This window comes from Chaetura pelagica, unplaced genomic scaffold, assembly GCF_000747805.2.
Source record: "Chaetura pelagica isolate M959 unplaced genomic scaffold, ChaPel_1.0 scaffold40, whole genome shotgun sequence".
Classification (NCBI taxonomy): Eukaryota; Metazoa; Chordata; class Aves; order Apodiformes; family Apodidae; genus Chaetura; species Chaetura pelagica.
Genome location: NW_009952160.1, coordinates 1,246,600 through 1,273,141, shown reverse-complemented (window position 1 = coordinate 1,273,141; position 26,542 = coordinate 1,246,600). Strand labels below are relative to the sequence as shown.

General features: G+C 38.4%; 1 protein-coding gene across 1 annotated transcript in view; it reads left to right on the top strand.

Annotated features, from left to right (window-relative positions):
• Positions 1 to 5,651, top strand: part of ST8SIA4 (ST8 alpha-N-acetyl-neuraminide alpha-2,8-sialyltransferase 4) — a 47,622-nt gene extending 41,971 nt beyond the window's left edge. The window contains exon 5 of the mRNA XM_010007227.1: positions 5,114 to 5,651. Within this exon, the coding sequence (XP_010005529.1) occupies positions 5,114 to 5,396 (283 nt within the window). The 3' untranslated portion in view covers positions 5,397 to 5,651. The remainder of the gene's footprint in view (positions 1 to 5,113) is intronic.
• The last annotated feature ends 20,891 nt before the right edge of the window (positions 5,652 to 26,542 follow it).

The following is a 26,542-nucleotide window of genomic DNA, read 5'->3' as shown; positions in this document are numbered from 1 at the left end:
CCCCCCCCTTTTTTTTTTGTGCACATTAGTTTATTCAAGAATGCTTTAATGGGTTTAAGGCCCTGACTCTTGCATATATGGATAAAGTGCTTCAAGTCAGAAGCACCTACAAGCATTTAGGTGTTTTATGTCTGAAGTTACCAAACCAAAGAAAACTGACTTGGAGGAGGTTATTGCTACAACTTGCCTTTCGTGTTAAACCTTTTTGTATTTTATTGGCTAGCAGTGGGTTATAGGGGAATTTCCAACCAGAATAAGTAATAACTTTCTATTGCAGCTTGCAAAAAAGACCTGTAAAGGGATCTGACATAAGACCTACTGAGAAAAAGTGCAACTGCTGGTTTCAGAACACTCTTAAGGCTCATGAGGGGTTTTTTTAATTTTATTTTTTTCCATTTCAGTATGCCAGAAGTGTGGGCAGAGAGGAAGTAGTGGGTTTATCAGAATCATACTGAAACCAACAGGTGGCACCATTTATGCTTATATAAAAATGTTCATCTCTGTTGAAATGTAACATACAGAAGGGTTAAGAGGTCAGTATCCTCCCATTTGTTTCATGCTGCTCATCTCTGAGTCCCCAGGGACATTTCATAGTGGTAGTATATCCACGGAGATGAGACTGCCTGTGAAGTCAATTAGAAGGTGAACTGAATGAATTCCAGGGAGGGAGAAGAACAGGTTTTAGAGGCTGTGGGTAGAGTAAGATTTGGCTGATACATTTGAAATCTCAAGTCTTTGATGTTGTTAGTAGCAAACATCTGTCCTTTTCCTACTGAATCCATGTAGGGAGCAGTAGACAAGGGTAATACAGAAAGGCTGTTGTAGAGTGCAAAATTTGCCTGAGATTTCCTAGTTTATGTAATTCTGTTGTTCAGCCATTGTTGTCATTTTGGTACCATGATCATAACCTGAAACAGAGGTGAAAGAGGAAATCTGTCTTTATGTTTTCAGTTTCTAGTTCCATGCATGAGATACCTGGGATATGTGTCAATATGTAAAAACACATTATTTCTAGAATACTGATGAGCTGAAGTTTCGTAGCTTGACTTAAGACTAAAGATCTCACTCCAAATCACTGTTAAGTACTTCACTGATGGTAACTTTGTAAAGACACTGGCAATATACCGTGACTTTTAGCATAATAGTAAGTAACTGCAAAACATTTGTTTTTGTTTAAAGACTTTAATCAGGAAAGTGACAAGTATTTCCTTTCCTTTTGAAAGAAATTTTCAAAATGCATGAACATAGGCTTTTCTCAACTGTAATCTTACAGTTTAGTGAACTGACTGGCTGTTTTGTTTCACAACTGTCATAATTCCTTCTTTTCTACATTTGATCTATAACAGCAGTAAAAATAGTAGGATTTATTTAATATTTATTTTATTTAATAATAGTTCAGATTTTTTCTCTTACAGAAATAGGCTTACTGGGCATTAGCCTAAGAACAGATATCCACATGAGTTGGAAATACTAGACCTAATGGTGAAAGCTAGAATTAGTGCAAGTTATTAACTTGTTGCAGATGGGATGGATGGCAGACAAGATGTCTATGCATAGATCAAGATGTATTGCAAATAACATAACAATAATTGTTGGGGTTTTAACTCTCCAAAATAGAAGGCACAAGTACAGTAAAAGTGCAGGGAAACTGGAAGATGGGTAGTTGAATGTAAAAGGTGTCTTAACACTGAATTTTACGACTTACAGTGTCTGATGACACCTCCCACTAGACCAGGCTGAACAAGGCCTCATCCAACCTGGCCTTGAACACTTTCAGGGAGGGGGCATCCACAACCTCTCTAGGCAACCTATTTATTTAATGCAACATTGTGTTAAATAGTCTATTAAGCTGAAAGTCCTGATATATTGCCAGTGTCTTTGCTAAGTTATCATCAGCTATGTGATTAACAGTCATTTGAAGCGAGATCTGTTTGAATTCAAGCTACTCATGGAATCATACTCAACTGTTAAGTCATCAATGCTATAGAAATGAAGTTTTGGCACATTTCAGTAAATTCAGTAATTTTACAGCCTGGCCCCATAAATGAGTTGTTTAATCACAGCTATCAAAGCAAGGGCCTGGACCACTGTAGTGGTCACTGTGTGGCTGCAGTCTTCCCCTTACAAGCTTAATAGTGGTGCTTAAATAGCAGGCTCCATTTTCCAATATGGCAAGATGCACCTATTCCTTTGTCAATTAAACTTATTTCTCTATTCAGCCTGAAAATCAGGAAGTGGTCAGGGGTGAATATCTAGAGATTAGTTATGAGAAACGAAGAGCTTCTCTTTTGGAACTGTGGTAAATTGCTTCTCTCACATTGTAATCTTAGAAAATGAGTGCATCGCAAATAAATTCTTAAGAGGGGTATCTTTAGGCTTAAAACTAAAGTTACAACAAAACTCCAGAAACTAATAGCAGGTGCAAAAATGCTCATTGGTTAAAGCATTTACAACATCAATCAATCTCTAAAAAACAGTCTTAACACATTTTCATATTAGAATAGCTACTCAAATGACTTAAGATGACAGAAATATTTGACAACCAAAATTGCAAAGACTACTTATACCACACAATCAATTTTATCAATTCAGGCAGAGTTTGGGAGGCAGGGATTTGCAGAGATCTGCAGGAGACTTCAGCTGGAAAGCCTCTTAACTGTTTCATTAATTGTCTTGTGTTTTTTCATTTGAAGTAAAATTGATCCCAAGTTGCATAATTTTGATAGTTAATACAGCAGGTACCATATTTTGAGTACAATTTTTTTATCTTTCTCGGTTAAACAGTTAAACTTCCCTTATGTATAACTGAATATGACAAACAAAATAATACATATGTATTCTAAAATTGTGAAAGGTTCTTTCTTATTTCTTCATTACGTACTTATTCCTGTCCAGAAACTCTTTAAATGAGAAGATGCAACGTCCTTTTCAAATATTTAGACCCACCAGTTTACTATTAATTTAATTCTCTCAATGATCACCCTACTCCTGGAAAGGTGAAATTCAGCTAGGATGATAGGAGTTGTGCTGAATAGTACCAAATGCATCAGGCTGATTGCTAGAGACACTCATGCAGATGTCTGACTGCATGTCATTACAGTGAGTACTGACTTTGAAAAGAAAAATACCAGTTTCTACAAAATTGTGTAATTAGCCTTCCCTTTTAATCTCATTTCGTTTATCAGTGATATGAAGTGCCAATAATGGTCAGATTTGTTTCTTCAGTAGCTTTTCTAAAAGCATTTATCTAGAATTGGAGACTCCTTTGGCTTGTCTGGTTTTAAAATGTTGCAGTTTCTTAGTGCAGGAAACAAGCTACTTAGCATTCTACCTCAGAAATCCTGTCTCATAAACTCAAATGTATTAATACAATGAAATAATTATATGCAAGATGATTTTTAATTGTGAATTACATTTTACTTTGTCCGTTTTGCCATTGCATTTGCTTCTTAAATATGCTTTTTACCATCCCCTTTTTTACTGACAAACAAAATTTCCTCTCTTTGCTTTGGAGAAGCAACCACTCGGCCTATAACTGCTTTCTGCTTGCAGAGTCCTTCAGCTTTCAAAAAAGAAACTGAGTGCAATGCAAAAAAAACCCAACCACCAACCAACCAAAAAAAAACAACCAAAAAACAAAACCCAGGCCCAAAAGCCTTTTACATACATGTGTATCTCTGAGTCAAAGACATCGGCCTTTTTAGGTTTATGGTTTTGGCAAAGAGAAACTGAAAAAGCCAGTTTCAATGGGACAGTTATTTTTAGAGTTGCACAGCATCTGAGGCTTTGATTAAAGACATATTTTTTCTATCTTGCCTCAGTGGTGGGTGGAATGTTCCTCCTGCTGCACTACTAAATGCCTCTAAAGCAATCTTGTATAATCAGAGTTTCAACCTTATTGTGACCTGTTTAGCATTAGGGTAAATGTGGTCGTATGAGTCTCCCTTTACTCTCTCTCTAGTTTATGGTAGAACAGGCCTGCAACTAACAAAGAATATAGTGATACAATGCAATGATTTATGTTTGTATGGTCACACCATGTAACAGCTCAGTTACATCTCTTACGTGAAGTCACTCATTCCTGCAATCTGAGTGCAATCAGATGTGCAATCCTGCAATCAGATGTGTGTGTGGCTGCTGCTTACCTGAACCAGCCAAATGACCGGATTTAATTTTCTATATACCCTTTTTTTGTTTCTATTAAGTACTAACAAGCTTTATGTTGAATCAAGTTTGTGATGAGCATTTTACCAGAAGTAGGCTGGCACTATTTGAATTCAGTTTTAATTTTGAAATTTGGGGTTTTAAAGCAGTGTTGATGGCAGATCTTGGAGGTACCAATGTGAGGTACATGCTGGAATCCTGGTCAATTCTCATGTTCCTTCTGCACCTACCCACCATTTGCTTCTTTGAAAACTCTCTGTAGTTTCTGAAACCACAACCAGATGTTGTTACTGGCTCAGGAAAACTGTTCTGTAGCTTCAGCTGAATCTGCGTACTGTTGAATACAAAACAAAACCACAAAACCTTTCTAAAATTATTTGTTTTTCTGGAGACCGCCATTAGTGAACAGGAAGCTTTATGTACTTACAAGCAAAGTAATTAAAGCTTCACTTCTGTTTACTTCTGAAAGTTACATTCTCAAGCTGTTATGCTTATTATTTCCATTTCCTTTATATTTAGAGAAGCAGTTTGTAAAGTAACCACTATGCAAATGAAATATTCTGCTTAGGGCTGATGGGTTGAGGTGAATTGGATAGTACAATAGGTCAAAGTTTGTAGACTGTTCACTGTTCTGGCTGAGTATGTTAACTGCACTTTTCTAGTATTTGCAGGTATCGTGACTTTTTGTTATGGTTAAAGCCTGAATGAAGAACCTTAGCTGGCCAGCTTTTATTCAGCACTGCATTAAATAAGGTTTCACTTCTCTTTGTCTAGATGGAATAAAGGTGGGCCAAAACAATGCACAATTTACTATCTCAGTTTAGAGAAAAGGAAACACTTGCTCTTTTACAGTGTAAAATGAATGCGTAATAGACAAAATAAGTTTACAGGATTTATTCACATGAAGTTGTATTGAGTGATCCTTAATGTGCTTTTTCTTTCTTTGCAGCTACTGGCTGACGAACAAGGTCCACATTAAACGACCCAGCACTGGTCTCCTCATGTATACTCTTGCCACTAGATTTTGTGATGAAATTCACCTGTATGGATTTTGGCCATTCCCAAAGGATTTACATGGAAAACCAGTGAAGTATCATTATTATGATGATCTGAAGTATCGATACTTTTCTAATGCCAGTCCTCATAGGATGCCATTAGAGTTTAAAACGTTGTATGTGCTGCATAACAGAGGAGCACTTAAATTAACAACAGGGAAATGCAGACAGAAATAAAGCACATGTAAATTACAATAAGAAGTACAGAATACACATTTCATCATAAATATGTTCTGAGATGGCACAGTGGGATCCAATAAGGATATGTGTCAGTACCCACTAACCATCAGAAAAAAGGACTTTTATCAGAAGTACATAGCCAGCTATTATACCTGTAGACTGCTATACAACTAAGCTATCTTGACTGCAAGAGTTCCAGTAAGTGCCACTTTCACTACGAACTGAGCTTGAATGTATACTCAGTAGTGTTTACAGGAGCCACTGACATATTCATCATGAATGAAAGAAGAAAAATATAGCCTGCTTACTGCTGATTTGCCACCGTGGTCAGACCGCACCCAGCAGATAGAATATTTTCTTGACCAAATAAACCAGGCCTGGATAGAAAATGTCACGATGGAACCAAGTAGATAGTGATGTCCATAAGATCAAACAAATCAGTAAATGCCTTCAGTCACAATACTCTTTATGATCATGTCTTTTAACAGTTTTTCTTGCTGTTTCTCTTATTACTGTTGCGTTCAGTTGCTTTTGAGTATTGGAGCCGTTAAAGGGTTTTGAGAATGTTACAAATAATTAGAAGTATGTATGTTATGGAATTGTCTTAGGAAAAAATTCAAGGATGGGAGGGTGGAGGGAGGAGTCAAATATTTTATCACTTTTTACTGTGTTGGATCCTGCTGTCACATGACCCTTAATGTCCCAATTGTTTTTCTAGCTACCATTAGTTTCCTCTGCATGGAGCCACTCATAGGTCCAGTTTTTGATCCAGTTTTAAAGATAAGTTTGTTCTGTTGTGTTCATATTTGAAGACATACAAGCAGGTGCCTTTATTTTTGGTACCAAAGATTACTCCTATAAACATGTTTTGTTTCTTTGAAGAAGTGCTGTAGATTTAGTATGATTTTCCTTTGCTGCTGAAGAGAACACATGATTTATGTAATTTGAGTTTTTGAAGTAAGCATCTCAAAACAAAGTCTCTTTACTGACTTTGCATATAGAATTTAATCAGAAAAATCTTTAGGAGTAAACAAGTATTTCATACAGTCAAATATATATGAATAGACAATTTTAATTCTTGATTGAAAGTAAAACACAAAGTCTAAGGGAACTCAGGTGACATTGGAACACCTCTAAAGAAAAAAAACCAACATATATAAAATTACTTTTTAAAATTACATTTCTAATAGTGTTGGATGATGTCTTTCTCTAATATACCTGTTTGTATCATCTTAACGTTCTGATATGTAATTGACTCAATTAACACAGAGCTGCTTTATCTCACAGTGATTTTCCTGAGAATCAGTTTGTTTATCAACAAAATGAAGAATTATTTCACTCTCTAATTTCAAAAAAGAGAGCAAGAAATCACAGGAGACTGGGAAGGGATTAAGTGTCAGTACAGCATATACTAAGATACAAAACCTGTCTGCATATGTTATATTTCAGCACTAAGGGAGCAGGTAAATTAAGAATGCCCTTGTTTCACCATGTTCCAGCCAAGCAAGGCTAAAGAGGGGCCATGCAGATACAATGCATGGGTATTATCTTGTTATCTTTAAAGCTGTACATTAGGTCCTCATCTCCAAATATGATATTAATTGTATCAATAGATTTTCAAACCAGCTTGAGCGATTTCATACGTAGCACAACACCTACCAACATTTGGTGGCTAAAAATGCATTTATTACCAATTTTTCCTCTTAAGTTCACACTTATTTCATTATGCATGACTAGAGGTCTGTGTTTATGCAAATTTAGTAACTAAATCATTGCCTTGCAGACAGTTTTGCCAAAAGTTGTTTGGAAATAGTCATTCTGCTACATGTAAGACACAGTAACAACTTTCCCTTTTGACCAGTCTCTCCTACCTAGGGCAGTTTACTTTAGCTATATACTAAGATCTGGGATGTTGTCCTAACGTGATCACTGAAATTAAAGCATCACGAAGAACTAAACAGCAATACAGACCAGAATGTGTTTAATTTGTTGTTGATAAGCCAGAGGGTGTAGTTTGTATGCTGTGTAAGCTTGCAGTTTATGACAAGGCTTATTTCCTTGATTGAAGGTGGGTATATTCTTGGTTTTTTCTGCTAGAGGTTTGCTGCTGTTGATCTTTTAAAACTTAATTTATATACATTGACATTATTTCTATTTAGATAAAGAATTCACATGTGCCAGTCTCACAGAAGCTCTGAGAAGCATCTGTTTAGCTTTATCTTTGGAAAAATATCTTTTTCTCTCTAATGTCAGCCCATCAACAAGAATGGAATTGAATGAAATTGAAATATTAACTAACAGGTGATTTTTTTTTTTTTACCTCAGGGAAGGTTTTAAAACAGCAATTGATTATTTCTCTGGAAGCAAAGCAGATGGAGACACTCTTACTCCTATTGTAGTAGAAAAAAAATTACTTGTGTAATTGAATAATAACAATGAGACATAAATTGTCTAAGTTTGTCCTAAGAAATCAGCAGTTGAAGAAAAATTTGGCCTGAGCCTGTTTTGCAAGGTTCACATTCTGTAAGTGAAGTTAATTTTAGTACACAAGCCACGTGTACAAGGGCAGTTTTTCTGACATAGTCTGGCACAAGCAAAACAGTAGCACCTACTTTCAAAGCAACAGGGTTTGCCCATACCTCCTCAAAACAGAGCCTTAATCTCATCTCCTGCAGGCTTTCCACTTCCAATATTGCACACTTCTGGCACCATGAGCCATGGTCTTAGGGCTCCCTTCTGTCATCCACAATTATCTTTCCCATAGCACTCTCCCCTCAAACTTACACCCAGGTGTGTTTCCCTACCAAAAGCATAGAACTCCTCACTAACCTGTGTCCTGCCTCACCTGGCTCAGCTTCATCCTGAGCTGAGGTGTAATGTAGGGAGTGATAGGTTTCAAACCATCTTCTGAGGCAAGTAGCAGTTGTAGTCTTTGGTGGTGCAATTTATTAGCAAACACTAGAAGCCATTTTACTCTATTGCTCATGTGTAAGATCAGTGTGCATGTGGCACACAAAGCTTCTGAGGCTCCCTGGTGTGCAGTCTGTTGTGCTGAAAATTGTCTGTTTTGGGGTGTTTTTTAACCACCAGTTACTTTAGGATGTCCTGAGGTGAGACATGCCCAGAGATTTTCCTCATAGGTTACATGGCCTTGGTTCTTAGCCCTCTTGCTGCTGGGAAGCTGTAGCAGTGGACTCACTGCAGACACCCTTTCTCTACTCCCAGCTCTGTGATGCTCTGAGGCTCCTTCTGCATTTCTTCTGAGGCATCCCAGGTTGTGAATGAAAAAAAACAAATTACTTCCACTGTGTGACTCTTCATCCCTATAGCAGGCCTGAGACATAGCTTCAAAGGCTTAGTTACTCTATAGGGACTTTAGAGTGGAATAAATTTTAACTTAGGGTCCTTCACTGGTCAGCAATCAACAGCTTAATCCACCATAGCTGCCTTGGATTATTTCTGTTGCTTGTATAGATTCACACTTCTCAGTGTAACCCGTCAGTTAAACAGGTTTATTATGATTACCACATTACTCATTCAGCACTATGAAGTAGATGGGATAAAAAGAATTGCTAATTCTGTAATGATATCAGCCCTGTTGAGGAGCAACTGAGGAATGCTCATCAGTGAAGTGTTCCTCAAATTTATCCTCATATCATTCATATCAATTGCCAGATATAGTTCCTGAAAAAATGTTAAAAATAAGAACTGGGAGCTACATCAAGGCAGCAGACAGTGTATATTTTTCTGAATCTTATGGCAGCTTTACATTGGGCAACTTGATTTAATTCAGACACATTTATTGTGAATTGTTTATTATTGTACATGTTAGTGTTTCTGTGGCAGAGAGCCTTTCATATTTTATAAAAATAATAGATAAATGCATTTGTTAAATTTTCAGCTTTGGAAGAGTTCTCTCTCCCAGAGTTCTGAGCCATTCTTCAGATATAAGATCTGCTAAACCTTTCAAAACTTGGCTGGTTTATACAAGCTGATGTGTAAAAGTGTACACTTCCTTTGTTAAACAAGATAATCAACATGTGCTTTAGGTTACCACCCTTTCTCTAATTGCCTGCAATTTGAAGAAAAACAGGTCTGGCTTCAGTACCTAATTTTAGTATTTCATCAAAGTGCTGAGCACTCCTTACAGTGACTTTCCTGGGAGAGACATATCCAGGATTAAATGGGGATCTAGATTAGCATATTTCAGGATATAACTCTGAAATTGCACATTATTTATTTTGAAAAGCACTGTTACTTTGTGTTGGGAATAGCACAATTATTCTAATTGTAGATAAAATAAAGTGTTTACAGAGACCTTAATTCCTGCACAGTACTGTTGCTATTGATCATATGTAATACGATTTCAGTGTTTTAAAGTACTGATATATATTTTGTCAGGATTGTCATGTTTGACACTTGTAATATTATTTCAAGTACAGCTGTGGGGATTGGGTTTTTATTTGTATACTGAAAAATAAATTTTTTTCATTTTTTCTTCTATATCTTGTTCTGTATTTCTTTGTAACACATGTGACATTTTTCAGCTAAGGGCTAACTGTAACGGTATGTGGAGGGTGAGTGTCTTCTCCTTTAAGGTGTCTTAAGGACTTTCTCAATAGAAAAGGGGATATTAAGTAAAGGAGGAAGCCATAAACAAGAACAGAGAGAGACAAACCTGACTGAGAATGATAAAGAAGGCAGTGATGAGAACCAAAACTGGTAAGTCTCACTAACTGTTAATGATACATGGAATGCAGGATTTTTTTTCCAGTAAGATTGTCTGATTGAGGACCTTGTCAAATGGGATATTGAAGGGGAAGCAATAAAGTACATGGAGATACTGACCCGTCATGCAAATCTTAAAGGAGACAAGGAGAAGAGGCTGGCCTCATCAATCATACTAATTGATCAGCTATCAAGAAACTGCAAGCAAGCAGGGCTTCAGAACTGATAAGCATTCAGACTTGAGGGTCTGTGAAGCTGGAGAGGAGTCAGTGGGACTGTGCAAACTGCTGAGGCAATGGGCAGGGGAGGAAGAAAAGAGAAATAGGCAGAGAAGCAGCTGATCAAATGTGTCGCGAGCTGGTATCGGGGCTCCGGCCTGCCAGGAGCTTCCGTGACTTCCCCCCAGGGTGCAGGGGCTGCTGGAGGAGCCCGAGGGTCACACGTGGCGCTGCCTCTCCCAGAGGAGCGGCCGCTGCGGGGCCGGATCTTGGAGGGGAGGTCAGAACGCAGCCCCACCGCGCCCACGCGTTGCTGTTAGGCTGGGGCTTCAGGGAGCTTTCAGTACTGTGAAAAAGGATCTCCTCCTAGGCAGGCAGAGAGCCCCAGGCCTGCAGAAGTTGCCCTCTCTCATAGATCAGAAATCACTGCTCGAGAAGGTACCGCTGTTCAACCAATTAGCACTGGCCCAGTACGTGCTCTGTCAGAGGCATCTATAACCTGTTGTCCATTTTTCTGCCAGTTATCATAACCCTTATGCTCTTTTCTTGCTGTGGACTTACCTGGTAGAACAGGGGGCCTGTTCCAGTCTGTCCTTTGCTAAATCAGCAAAAAGACACCACTCTTGCTTTGCTGGCTTGAAAGGCATTTTGTTTAGTCTTATGTGGGGGGAGAGAAGCTGGACTGTTCCCCACAATATGTAAACTGTCTGGTCTGTATGCTTGTCTGGCTGATCTCTGAGACTGATTGCCATAGTCTGTCCTAAATCTCCATTAAATAATTTCTTAACTATCTCCCTGACTAGTCTTACTCACTATCCTACGTGTGTGAGTGCCAGCTGCTGGTGTACTATTGTAAGAGGAGTGGGTGCAAGCTGCTGGAGTGAGAGTTGGGGTCCGGGTGCTCTGGGGCTGTCGTGTCAGCTACATTCACTCTCTAAAACTACTTGAAAGGAGATTGTACTGAGGTGGATGTTGCTCTCTTTTCCCAAGTAATAAATTATAGGATGAGAGGAAAGAGAATTAAATTGCAACAGGGGAGGTTTTGATTGGTTATTAGGAAGTACTTCTTCACTGAAGGAGTTATCAGTCATTGGAACAGGCTTCCCATGGAAGTGGTTGAGCCACCAGCACTGGAAGTATTTAAAAGATGTGTAGCTGTGGCACTTAGAGGAATGGTTTAGTGGGGGACTGCTCGGTGCTAGGTTTGTGGTTGGACTCTATTATCTTGTAGGTCTTTTCAAACCTAAATGACTGTATTGGTGCCAACAGCAGGACCAAGTGGGATTCTTTAGCTTTTAGCCACGGGGTAGGAATTGTGTGTGTTCCCAAAACCAGTTGCTGGGGGTCACCAGTCTAAGTGAGGCAAATCAGAGGTTCAACACTGGTGGCTGGCACATGACCACAGATGCACTATGTATTCTATCGTTAAGCAGTACCGAGCTGTATCAAGTAGGAAGGTAAGAAGCAATAAGTTGGTTGTAGCTGGAGAATGTTTTGATTTTTAACTTTAGACAACTAAATTCAAGTCCTGCATTCCATTCCACCTTCTAGAAGCAAGGTAACAAAAGACCTTATCAGGAGAGATACATGTCAGCTTGCTGATAGAGAAGTGCTAATGGCAGCAGTATTTAGAATATTCTGTCTTCGGGCAGTTGAATATAATACTCTTTGTCCTGTTGAAGTCTTTTTTGGGGCAGTAGAGATATTCTGCTTCTGGACTGTAAACACACATTCTGGCCATTTATCCATATTTTAGGTAAAAATCTAGGTACTTTTTAATGTATATGTTTTCTTCAGCTTTTAGGACAGAACTGACTTTTAGCACAAGCAACGTAAAAAAACCCCAATTTACTAATATACTTCAGTGTTTCAAAGAAAAGGGAGCTCCCTGTTGGAATGAATAAATAAATAAAATAAAGCTTGGCTTTAATGCAAGGAAATAGACTCTAGCTGCGAGAAGCTATAAAGCAGTAACTCCACATTGCAGCCCTGGTGCGTGCGGGATCACTGCTTCCATACACGCACACCAACAAATAAAACCGATACGTATTTATTCACTTGAAGCATACATGTGCATTGCTTTTCTAAAAGATAGGCAGGATTATACAGATTAGTTCCCAGAATTCATGATAATATTTAAATTATTTCCCCCAAATCATTAACATAAAGCTATGCTCATTCCCACATGCACACTGCCTCTTGGTGGTTATGGGCAGGGGTCTCTTGGAGGAAGGCTCACAGTCTTCTTCACTGTGCTGGGTCATGTTCCTTATTCTGGCAGGTTGGCTGATGGACCCAGCTGATTCCTGCTTCTTGGGCTCTCAGACAAGACACATCCTAGCTCAACACAATACCTCTGACAAACATTAACAGATTCTATTCCACAGCATCATATAGGCTTAGCAAGTTTAACCCTTAAGTTTCTAATTCAATCCTCCCTTTTCCTGTTACTGTGCAAATTCTTTTGCACCTATTTTATATGATCCTAAGCATACACAAACCCTACAACTGCACATGGTAATATTACTGTATCTTGAGTGCAGTGTGAGTTGTCAGAAAAACCTGTAAAGGATCTTCCCACTTTGGTTCCAGCAGTGAGCCTGGAACCTTAAAAGTCTTAACATATATACCATCACCGGGCAACAAATTATTAGTTGATTTGTCTAAACCCCTTGCCCTGGTACCCAACACTTGTCAATTTATTTTCTTTAATTGCTTCAGTAAATAAATAACACACTTGAATATGTTCTCATCACCTAATTGAGGAGTATTTTCCATGGGCTAAGTATGGCTGCCTATACATTATCTCAAATGAGCTTAGGTTTTCTTTAGCTGTGGGAATCACTGTGGAATACACAACACTTGAAATTTTAGGTTTTTTTATATTATCAATCAAAATGTAACAGAGAGAGCTGCAGAGGTAGGTGCATGCAGAGAAATATTCAAATCCTTAGTTAACAGTGTATAGGGATTGGCCACTACAGAAGTGAAGGGGAGGGGAGGGAAGGCAAGAAATATACCTAATGGATTTCTACTCTAATGTCACATTTTGTGTTTCTTGTCCTATGATTACTGGGGCAGCATTTTTGACTCTCCAGATTGCCTCAGATTCCCATACTCCAGGATATACCTGGTCCGTTATCTCTTTGGGCACAATGGATTTAGGGTATGTATCAAGGCCAAACTTAACACTTCAATTAATATATTTTCTCCAACTATCAACTTAATTTTTCCTTTGTTAAATGTAATGTAGAGGTCTCACCCCAACAGGGTCTTTGGAGACTCATGCATGTATAGAAATCTGTGTATTCCTATTTGTGTTCCTAGTTTATATTCAAGAAGTTTTAAGAAAAATGCCTTCTTATCCTGGCCAGTAGCACCCACTACTGTAACAAAATCTTGATCTTTTTGTACTAATTTTTTAATCCATATCAGTAAGTCCTTTGGGCATCTTTACACATGCTGATATGAACCCTGCAAAAGTTCTACTGCTGCTATGGTACAGCACATTTTAAAAGTTTTCTCAAGCCCCACAGACTTAAATAAGAACAATTTTTATAAGCTTGACAGAAAAACCCCAGTAATCTCACCCTAAGGTAAGATGTGTATTTAATATCACATTAAATTTCCAAATGTGAACTCTTGCATCACACAAAACCACTCTTCCACAAACTGTTGTTTCCACAATGTTCAGATAAGCATGGGGCCAGGAAGTGAAAGAAGTGGCGAGACTTTCATTTCTCCTATGCATCAGCATAGAAAGTCTTTTGGAAACTGATGTGAAACTGTTGACTTCTGCCTTTCATTATGTCTTTGTCTTTTGTTGGAGGAGACTCAAAAGCAGAAGTGTTTCAGTGGGAATGTACACATGAGAGCATTAACCCCATGTTTGGTAAATAATTTTCAGCTAAGCTCACAGAGCTCTGGAACACACCCAGCCTGAAGAAATGCCCTGTGTTGACTAAAAATGCCAGAGAGATGTGGCCACTTGATTAACAAGGGACATGTTTGCTAAAATTAGAAAAAAATGCCCTATTAGTTGTCTATAGTGCAGTAGACAATACACAGCTAATAAAGTGTCTTCTGTCTAACCTCCAATATAATAAAAGGCTTCTTTTTCATCTTAGGTTACAGATTAGTGGGTTCTACACCCTTGAAGAAGAAAGGAAGACAAAACCTATAGGGCCAAAAAAATGGGATTAATTACCTGAGAACACATAATACAGAAAACAAAGTAATAAATTTGCTTTATGAATAACTAAAAATGCTACAATAAGTGCAACTCAAGGTTTTCATACATATATGTTGGTTTTATTTAATATAGACACAATTTGCTTTGAAAGTTTAGTGAGAGATATATGTGTATATATTTATATACATACATATATGTATATCTGTGAATGTGTTCTAAACCTATGAAACAAATCAGATGCAAGTGCACAATTGCAATTTATAAAGTAAGAAACTATGTTGGGAATTAGCAAAAATGAAGAACTTCTGGGCTCAAAAGAAAATATTATTTAAAGTTTCTTCTGTGTTGTAAAGAAGCTAACATCAGCAGTGTCCTAGTTTGAGCCAGGATGAAGCCAGTTTTTCTTTTAGTGACTTTTTTTTTTTTTCTCTTTCAGTAAGCTTTCTTTTAACTATCAGCAAGTGTTCCAGATAGTGAGCTGATAACACTGAAATGTTTATGTTACTGCTGAGACTCCAAGGTCGCTTCTTAGCTCTGCCGCAGCAGAGGCTACTGGGGCAGAAGAGTCATGTCTGTAACTAGATGGACAGCAAAACTGGCCTAAGATATTCCATACATATATCTACGTAAGCTCAGAGATCACAGAAGACAACTTCCTTCCTGCTTCTTCTTCCCTTCTCTTCCATCCACAACCAGCATCTTTAGGTTTTTTTATATTATCAATCAAAATGTAACAGAGAGAGCTGCAGAGGTAGGTGCATGCAGAGAAATATTCAAATCCTTAGTTAACAGTGTATAGGGATTGGCCACTACAGAAGTGAAGGGGAGGGGAGGGAAGGCAAGAAATATACCTAATGGATTTCTACTCTAATGTCACATTTTGTGTTTCTTGTCCTATGATTACTGGGGCAGCATTTTTGACTCTCCAGATTGCCTCAGATTCCCATACTCCAGGATATACCTGGTCCGTTATCTCTTTGGGCACAATGGATTTAGGGTATGTATCAAGGCCAAACTTAACACTTCAATTAATATATTTTCTCCAACTATCAACTTAATTTTTCCTTTGTTAAATGTAATGTAGAGGTCTCACCCCAACAGGGTCTTTGGAGACTCATGCATGTATAGAAATCTGTGTATTCCTATTTGTGTTCCTAGTTTATATTCAAGAAGTTTTAAGAAAAATGCCTTCTTATCCTGGCCAGTAGCACCCACTACTGTAACAAAATCTTGATCTTTTTGTACTAATTTTTTAATCCATATCAGTAAGTCCTTTGGGCATCTTTACACATGCTGATATGAACCCTGCAAAAGTTCTACTGCTGCTATGGTACAGCACATTTTAAAAGTTTTCTCAAGCCCCACAGACTTAAATAAGAACAATTTTTATAAGCTTGACAGAAAAACCCCAGTAATCTCACCCTAAGGTAAGATGTGTATTTAATATCACATTAAATTTCCAAATGTGAACTCTTGCATCACACAAAACCACTCTTCCACAAACTGTTGTTTCCACAATGTTCAGATAAGCATGGGGCCAGGAAGTGAAAGAAGTGGCGAGACTTTCATTTCTCCTATGCATCAGCATAGAAAGTCTTTTGGAAACTGATGTGAAACTGTTGACTTCTGCCTTTCATTATGTCTTTGTCTTTTGTTGGAGGAGACTCAAAAGCAGAAGTGTTTCAGTGGGAATGTACACATGAGAGCATTAACCCCATGTTTGGTAAATAATTTTCAGCTAAGCTCACAGAGCTCTGGAACACACCCAGCCTGAAGAAATGCCCTGTGTTGACTAAAAATGCCAGAGAGATGTGGCCACTTGATTAACAAGGGACATGTTTGCTAAAATTAGAAAAAAATGCCCTATTAGTTGTCTATAGTGCAGTAGACAATACACAGCTAATAAAGTGTCTTCTGTCTAACCTCCAATATAATAAAAGGCTTCTTTTTCATCTTAGGTTACAGATTAGTGGGTTCTACACCCTTGAAGAAGAAAGGAAGACAAAACCTATAGGGCCAAAAAAATGGGATTAATTACCTGAGAACACATAATACAGAAAACAAAGTAATAAATTTGCTTTATGAATAACTAAAAATGCTACAATAAGTGCAACTCAAGGTTTTCATACATATATGTTGGTTTTATTTAATATAGACACAATTTGCTTTGAAAGTTTAGTGAGAGATATATGTGTATATATTTATATACATACATATATGTATATCTGTGAATGTGTTCTAAACCTATGAAACAAATCAGATGCAAGTGCACAATTGCAATTTATAAAGTAAGAAACTATGTTGGGAATTAGCAAAAATGAAGAACTTCTGGGCTCAAAAGAAAATATTATTTAAAGTTTCTTCTGTGTTGTAAAGAAGCTAACATCAGCAGTGTCCTAGTTTGAGCCAGGATGAAGCCAGTTTTTCTTTTAGTGACTTTTTTTTTTTTTCTCTTTCAGTAAGCTTTCTTTTAACTATCAGCAAGTGTTCCAGATAGTGAGCTGATAACACTGAAATGTTTATGTTACTGCTGAGACTCCAAGGTCGCTTCTTAGCTCTGCCGCAGCAGAGGCTACTGGGGCAGAAGAGTCATGTCTGTAACTAGATGGACAGCAAAACTGGCCTAAGATATTCCATACATATATCTACGTAAGCTCAGAGATCACAGAAGACAACTTCCTTCCTGCTTCTTCTTCCCTTCTCTTCCATCCACAACCAGCATCCAGGGAGAGCTCCATCTATCCATCACCACTGACGCCAAGGCTCTGTATCCCTCAACCCTCATCATTTTGTGCTTTCTCTGGCAGCAGTTCTGGGACTTTTCAGGACTACTCACAGCTAAGGAGAGTGCTGTGGGAATTCCTGGGGGTATGGAGGCAGGCAACAGGGGTTTGTGCATTCCTGAACACATTTGTATATAATTGTACATATTTTCTTGTATCATTAGTGTGTAATTAAAGCTGTCTAGTTTAACTTTCAATCCAGAAGTCTCTCTCCTTGTTATTGCTCTCCTTTCCCTATGGGGGCGGGGGGAGAGAGGGAGAAGGGATCAAGAGCATTGTTGTCTCTGGTTTAATTGCTGATCTTGAGTCAAACCATGACAAGCAGGAAGGCAGCAGTTTTCTAGTATGTCAATTCCTGAAGTCAATGAACATTAAATACCTTCTTAGTCATCCTGCATGTACTGTCAGGGAGTCATGTGACTCCGTAGCAGAAGAGCAGGAGAATCATAGGATCACAAAATCACTTAAGTTGGAAAAGACCTTCAGGATCATTGAGTCTGACCATTAACCCTACTGTACCAAGTCTAGTCTTTCCTAAGGCAAGAAACACTCTATTCCTCAATAAAACTAATTTATGCAGGTATTAACTATTCACAACATGTGTCAAACATCCCCAGTCAGTCATCTTTCTCTTGCTTCCCCTCCACACTCTAGGCTGGCTGCAACAAAGTGGCCACAAGAATGAACGTGCTCTGATTTCACTCTCTGGATGATGAATTTCTACTGGAAGGAAATATTTTCATTTATCCTACATACCACCAGAAAGAAGGTGTAGATATACTGGAGGGCCAAATGAAATTTGAAAACAAAGTATTTTTTTCAAATATCAACACTAAATGTAGGGGGGTTTATCTGTGAAATGATACACTGACAACTACTATGATTAACTATTGAGGAAACTATGATTTCACCAAACAACTTATTTTCAAACAGCTCAGAGGTACCCAGAGGTAGTGGTAAGGCAGACAGGAGCTGAGGGTGGAGATACAGGAGTCAGGAATGCACAGGTCTAGGGATTAAGGGAGATGGATAGACAGAGTCCTTCTTGGACACTGGCCATGGACGAAAAACAGCTCAACTTTCATGATCCCTGACTTTGTACCCAGTGCGATATGTATGGAATGGAATATACCATTTGGCCAATTTTAGCTGTCTAACCTGCTTCCCCTACAGAAGAGTTGTAGTTATGATCCTTCTGCTCCTTTAGTGTCCAAAGCAACAGATTCAACAAGTGGAGCAAAGTGGCCTTGGTCTTTCAGCTCTAACTATAACCATTCCAATTATATCACTCCATTCATTGGAAGATTTGCTGTTAACTTCAGCAAGTGTGCTGCTTAAAAGGGAGTTCACTGAAGGGGAAAAAAAAAATCAGTAGAAGGAAAATTTACTTTATCCTGGCCTAAACCGGGACACTTGAAATTCAAGGAGAAATCCTTTTTAGAACATCAGTCATGGATGTTAAACTCTCCCAAGGAAATGTCAATGATGCATAGACAATGTCTCATGTAAGAGTGTTGGAATGCGACTGCATGTTGCATAGCAAACTATGTCGGATGTACTGTGTGATGGGGGACAAAAAGGGGACTGTCTTGGTCAGTGAAGACTGTGGCATGACTTAATATTCTCATTTTTCAATTACTGTACCTGCAAAAGTACCCTCCTTAAAATCAAGGATTTTATGTCCAGGAAAAGTTGGGATTTGCTGCCTTTTTTTTTTCTTTTCTTTTTTTTTCCTTCTTTTTTTTTTTCTCCCCTTCCCCCTCCAACATGCAAAGCTGGTGCTTTTATTTCAGCAAGGTCTGTGAATTATCAGAATAGGAAACAAAAATACAGCAATTTTGTGTTCTTTCTTTTGAAACAAAACCAGTTATTAAAGTATTTGTAGATCTCCTTAGGATTTTTTAATAACTGAAACATATAAATTAATTTAGTATTCAAATCAGGTATAAACAGATTTCAAGTTCATACAGAAAAACTTTCTTGGAGCACAAGTCAGGAAACTGAGAATGAAAAACAAATGGTGACATTCTGCAATGACCCAGGTATACAGCAACTTTTGAAAGACATCTTTTTTAGGGTTATATTCCCCCCTTCTGTGTGTAAATTGAAGAACTTTTCTCACTTACAAAACATAAAGAACTTTTGTACCTCAAACGCAAAACGTGAAAGAACTAGTGAAAGACCCTGAAACTGCTACATTTTCCATTAAAATTAATGGAGCTTAGTTTACTTATTTACCTTTGAGAAAAACAATTGGTTTTTTCCTTAAAATAGGCCTCGCAGATGAATTGAAAGAACAGATAAATGACTTTGCAAGATTATGTGAGTGTCAAGGATGTCTGGAAGGGGCCTTTCCATCAGAAAATTAAATGGTAATTAAGATAAAGGTGCTTAAGAGCTCCTTTCCTTTTCCTGTTTTGCTGACTGATACTTGTAGCAAGAAAGGGCACAGTACAGAGTACATCTATTTCCATTTCCCTCAACCCCATCAGTTGATGTGGTCCATTACAAAGTCCTTGTGGAATGACTTTCATGATACTCAAAAATAAAGACACCAGAAGTGACAATGCTTCTCTGTTTTTGATAGGAGGCTACCCAGGTGCCAGCCATCTTCCACCCCTAAGAGCTATTTTGAGCTCTTCAATCCTATACAGAATTATGTCGTTTTATAGGTCTCCAAACCACATTATAATCACTTTTATTTATGCTATCCAAGGACACAATTGTCCAATTATATCTATACTTACCTTTGCATAGACCAGAAATCTTTCCAAACAATTAAAAGAAACGCAGAGGTTGATCTGTCCCTTTTATTGACTCTTCCCATGATGACGTGCATACTAAGTAGCTATGAACTGTGACAAAGGGTGCAAGAGAAAATATTCTGCAAATAATTTACAGATACATTTTGTAAAATGCCATGTATATAACTTTTATTTAAAAAGTCAAAGTGAATAATTTTACATTTGTGTACAATCAACTGGAAGTCGGTCTCTGTGTTTTAGAATGCAGCCAAGTGCCTCTTTATGTAAGTGCCTTTAAAAATCCAGCTATTTAGATCTGTCTTAGCCCTGGATCAAACTAGTTAAGCTATTGTATTTAAAGAAAACTGTGTAAAAGACTGTATGATTTCTTGGATGTAAAAATGTAAAAAATTTCTTGGATGTAAAAATATATAGAATCTGAAGACAGGGAATCTTTTGAAAGTTTGGGAAAATACTGTCTGAACCCATGTTTTGAAAGGTACTCTGGTGGTTCATGCAGATGTACCCTGGAGAAGATGTGGAATGGCTCTTCCTCTATGTGTGCAATTACAGAGCCAGAAGTTACTACCATTAAAGTAAAACAATTCTATGGTGTTCTTGTCATGGCACTCCTGCACAAAATGTTTATCATAATGAAAATAATTGATTATATTTCTGTGTTAAGTTTTTGACAACATGCCTTGAAGGGACTAATAAATCTCACAATTTTTTTTAGTATTATATTTTCATGTTTAATACCTTTTATCCTTGTATCAAAAATCTTCAGTAATGCCAAGATCAACAACTTCTGCTCAAGAACACTAAGTAATTAATAGGACAAAAGAATGCTAGAAAAATATATCTCATGCTTTTCATTGTAAACCATTCATATATATTTAGGAATATATCAATTAAGTTAAAGTTATTTTTGGTATAAAGCGCTTGGCATGATATTTGCTAATAAAATCACAGCATTTTATGCACTCTGTATTTTGCTTCCTTATTTTAAGCAGGATTATAAAGGTTTATAATACATGTTGCTCTTTTATAGTGCTTTTGTAAAATTGGATTGCTGAATGCAGACAAAGTACTTTAATTTGTTTCAAAAAAATAATTTTATATACAACTACTATAGCTTATATGAGATGGCTCAGCACCTTGTCAAGCCGAGATTTAAACCTGTCCCATTTTGGGGAATCTACCACTTCCCTTGGTTGACTATTCCAATGTTTGGCTGTCCTCATGGAAAAAAATTATGATGAAACAGCTTCCAGGGTATTCTAGGTTGTTTACCTAAAGGTGGAAACTGGAAGGGGTAAAAATTTATATCATGCATTATTTTACTTGATCTGCTATCACTCTGCTTATTTTTTCCTAACTGGATTGATCTAAATCTGTGGTTCCTATGTGTTTTGAGGGCTGGAGCACCTCTTCTATGAAGATAGGCTGAGAGAGTTGGAGCTGTTCAGCCTAGAGAAGAGAAGGCTCCAGGGTCACCTCATAGCAGCCTTCCAGTATCTGAAGGGTATCTACAGGTGGGGAGGGTCTTTTTACAAGGCCTTGTAGTGAGAGAACAAAGGGCAATGTATTAAAACTGGAAGAGGGTAGATTTAGGTTAGGTATGAGGAAGAAATTCTTTAGTGTGAGGGTGATGAGACACTGAAACAGGTTGCCCAGGTAAGTTGTGGAAGGCTCATCCTTGAACTGCTGTTGCCAAAGTGTGAATTAAATCTCAGAGGGCTAGATTCTCAGTGTTATGCACACATCTAATTTACATTACAACTTACATGCAACTGCACTCTGAATATATCCAAAGTAGAGATTATTATCAATTGTCACCATAATCATAGAAGAGATAATGGTGTTAAAAGAATAGTCAGTTTAACACTTAACTCAACAAAAATGTGAGTTAGAAATGTTTTCAAATACAGCCTACATGCATAAATCAGGGTGTCAAAAAAACACAGCTTTACAATTGGACTTTAAGAGATGTTTTAATCTTCCCTTACTCTGTGTCTTCAAAGACAACATTGAATGAAAGAGGGAAATGAAGAGCACATCATCTTGGGGTAACAGTTTTTTTTCATTTAGCCATATTCAGGCCTTAATGGAAGCAGTTTGCTTTCTCACCCAATGATCCCTGTCTAGCTAAGGAGAGGTATTAGGAAGAGAAGTTCCCTAGATCAGAATATAAACAGATATAATGAAATAGCAAAACTAATGTAAACATCAGCAGAAGTCATATAAGCTTACACTCAGCCTAGGCTTCAGGAGTATCAGAGGGAGCAACAAGCCAAGAGAGAGAAGCCCCAGAAAATGGACCTCAATATACTCCTCCCTTTCACAGAGAGCATGACATAAGTGGTGTGGGATACAGCTCTTGGTCATCTTGTGTCAGCTGCTCTGACTTGAGCTCCCAGCTGATTCAGGGCTACAAATGGCCTGTTCTCCATGGCTGGCATGTGATTCTGTTCCATTGAAGCCAGGGAAAAGCTGAATTCTATTTAAACCAAATACCACTGAATCACAGAATCACAGAACATCAAGTTTGGAAAGGACCTCTAAGATCACTAAATCCAACCATCAATCCCCCAAAGAACCCCAAAAAGCACACCAAAACCTTGGCCACTAGGGCATGTCCTGAAGTACCAAATCTACATGGCTTTTTAATACCTCCAGGGATGATGACTCAACCACCTGCCTGGGAAGGCTGTTCCAGCGGCTGACCACTCTTTCAGTATAGAAACTCTTCCTAATATCCAATCTAAACCTCCCCTGCTGCAACTTCAGGCCATTTCTAAATGTCTAAATAGACAACAACCACAGCTTTTCCCTCATCCAATAGTCAGGCCAAATAGTCATAGAAAGAGATCAGGTTGGTCAAGCAAGACCTTCCTTTCACAAACCTATGGTGGCTGGCCCTGATCCCCTGGCTGCCCTGTGCTTGCCATGTGAGCTCACTCAAGATGAGCCTCTCTAGGATCTTTCCCAGTACCAAGGTCAGGCTGACAGACCTGTAGTTTCCTGAACCCTCCTTCCAGCCCTTCTTTGTAGATGTGCATCACATTAACCACCCTTCAGTTATCTGGGACCTCCCCTGTTGACCAGGACTGTTGATAAATTGCAGAGAGAGGCTTGGCGAGCTCCCCTGCCAGGTTCCTCAGTACTCTAGGGCAGATCCCATCAGGCTCAGTAGACTTGTGAGTTTCCAGGAGCAGAAGCAGATTGTTAACTACTTCCTCGTCGATTCTGAGGGCTATTGTTCTGCTCTCCATCCTTATACTCCAGCTCAGGAGGCTGAAATATGAAGATCACTTGTTTAAATAAACACTTATTATTGTTAAATATTTGGAGGTGTGACCTGTTAGCAATGAATTACAATACAGATAGAAAAACAATTTTTAATCATTAACCGTTTGTTGAGAAATAGAAATTTAGCAAAAGAAGGTATGAAATACGTCATATCCTAGGAAGATGCCACCAGAAAATAGTGTTCTAAAGAGGGTAAAACTTTTCACTATAGGGCCTGTCAAGGCAGTACACCAGATTACTTTAAATCAGAGAGTTTCTGGAGATAAACCAGCAGGAGTGTCTTGCACATTTACATTGTGTTCTTTCTTTTTCATAACTAATACGTATTTTAAAAAAACACTCTTAAATTGTGTGGTAGTTAGATGTTGTAATACTTACATAATTTGTTAAGGGAAGTAATTTGTTCTAGTGAGTTTTCTTTTATATATCAGCCTTTTTTATCATTAGCAGCTTTTTCAATGTTAGAATTTCAAGAGTGTCTTTGGGGGTTTTCCTCATTCCTTATCCTCTTTTATATACAGGTCCTTATAAACAAATTTAAAGTGAGGTTGATGATGGATAACATTGCTAAATTAGGTTTTACTTTTTTCTTCCAATTCTCTACCCCATCCCCCTCACGTAGGAACAGGCAAGCAAGCAGTCTTGCAGGTCTTTGTTCCCAGCAATGACCTTATTTTAGAGCCTCCATTTAAAAGTGGAACAGTGTTCCGGTTTGAGGGAAACATAATAAAAATTGCCTATGGCCACACTTATCTGAGACTGCCCAGGACCACAGCAGCTGCTGCCAGATTATTGATATGGCAGTTAAAATGGAGGTGGGGGGAGCAGCTGTGTCTATGGGTAGCAGAGGATAGGTCAGATGGCCCAAATGAACCAATCACTGTATTCCTTCCCAGGGTGCTCAGTATAAAATAGCACCTAAGGGAGCCCTCTTCTGGCCTCTCTGGTGTGCTGTTTGGATTGGGATTTGCTTGTTTGTTGTATCTCCCTCTGCTGCTGTTGTTCATGTACCCAGTTTTCTCTCTGGAGAAGAACATTGTTCACTGTGACTGGTCACCTTCTCCTGTGTTCCTGAGTAGGACTAGCTCAGCCACTGTAAGGTTTTTGCAGACTGTCACTGGGAGCCTGGAGTCATCTACTGCTGAGTCCAGTTTGGGACTTTTCTGATTGGGAAGCAATTACCACATGAGGAGCACAGGTTCTATGATTATATATTTGTGTGTAATTCATCATCATCATTGTTATTATTACTAACTATTATTTCATTAAACATATTCAAGATTTTATTTTATTTTTTTCAACATTAAAGTCTCTCTTCCTTTTTATCTTTGCCTGGGAGGGTAGTGGGGGTATAACACAGAGCATTTGTCACCTGGCTAGTGACTAAAACTGTGACAAACAGAAACACTTAATGCTTCTAACATGTTCATGGCACTAGTGTTTGGTAGCTTTTGGCTCCGCTGAAAGTCAGCACATGGCAAACATGCCTACTCAATGTGATTACAAGGAGAATAGAGGGCACTTAGCATCTTTTGGATAGCCAGCACTTTACTGCATACAGCAGAAGTTAAAAATTTTAAAGGTTATAATTAATGTATGGCTTGAAGTTTAGGCATCAAATTGAGAGGACTGAGACCTGAAAAATTTGACAACTGTATCCTGTATCTTTTTTTCTATTAAAAAATTGTATAGACGATGGGTTTATTTTGAAGATACATACTCACATTACAAAGCGCCAAGAACAATTTCTTCTTACTTTGTTTTACTTTCCATTTTCCATTTTTTCACATTGTAGAGGATAATAAAAAAAATAAAATTGATTACTACAAGAAAACGAGGGAGCTGACTGGCTACAACTGTGTACACAACTCACTGATCTTGAGCCCATTTCCCACATCTAACAGGAATAGTGCTATAGTGCTATTTATTTCTAGGTGAAACTCTTCTTTTGTCTCTTTCTTATCTTTTCCAAATAGGTAAAAAACCTCAAAATTTGTATATTCCCCTCTCAAATCAGTTGGAAACTAATCCCATTACTAACCTCAACAACATCACTCTTAATTTCCCTAAGAAAAAGAAGGAAATGTTTCGGTGCTTGGTATTTGATTTCAAAGATTGGTCATCAGCCAAGGAACCTGGAGTTGAAGGGACCTTCTCCAGATATTTGATCCAACACTACATTCTGAATCTATTTCCATTTCTGTTTTCCTCTTAGCAGGTTCATACCTTCTCTTCATCTAAAAGGAATGACCCCACTCTTCCTTGGTTTTGTTATGCTGCCGCTCTCTTTACTTAGGGCCTAACTGGGATACTACTGTAAAAGCAGGATAGGAGAGTTGGAAAATACTTTGTGGTCAGACAGTTTATTTGAACACTTAAAAAATCTATTTCCTTTGTCTATGCAACTTCTGAAACAGCTATTGGAGATATCTAGCAAACTTTGGGTTGGAGTCAAAGGCTGTCACCTGGAGGTTCCGGTATTTGGACATCAGATGCAATCAGGACAGTGATGATATGCTGGTGTTGATGGCTGCTGCCAGTGTGGGCTTTGCAAGCCATGGGCTACCCAAGGCAGAGAGGCTTGCCCAGGCAGGCTGCATAGCTGCTGAAGCTGGATGCCTGGCTGGAAAGGTGAGAAGTCCCAGCACTGGCGAAAATGGACTATTTAGCACAGTGGGTACAGCAAGAACTGGTGAAGTAGCAGATGCTGCAGGTGCAGCGTCCTGTATGCCAGCTGGATCGTGGTTGTTGTGCTGCAGCAAAAGCTGGGATGGGGAGGGAGGGAGGAGGTGCAGCAAAAGATTTAACTTCTCCCCGCTGATTGCTATAGTAGTGTCTGAAATCGTTGGATGAGATGTGTGTGAAGATGTAAAGGCACTTCTGACTTGTGGTTGTGTTAGCATGTCACTTGGAAGTGGTAATCTCCTGGGTGCAGATGTCTATGTGTTCTCCTCTGGAGCTGCTGCAAACAGACCATTGTCCTCCTCAGAAGCAGTTCCCCATGCAGGCTGGGCATTGGGGATTCTTCTGTGGTGGTTCATTCAAATCTGGGTCCAGTGAAAAGGCTGCCAATGCTTTTTCACCCCGAAGTTTCTTTTGCAATTTATTAGCCCAGCTAAAAAAATGCAAATGTAGAGGGTTAGTTGCCACTACCTAATGCTGCTTG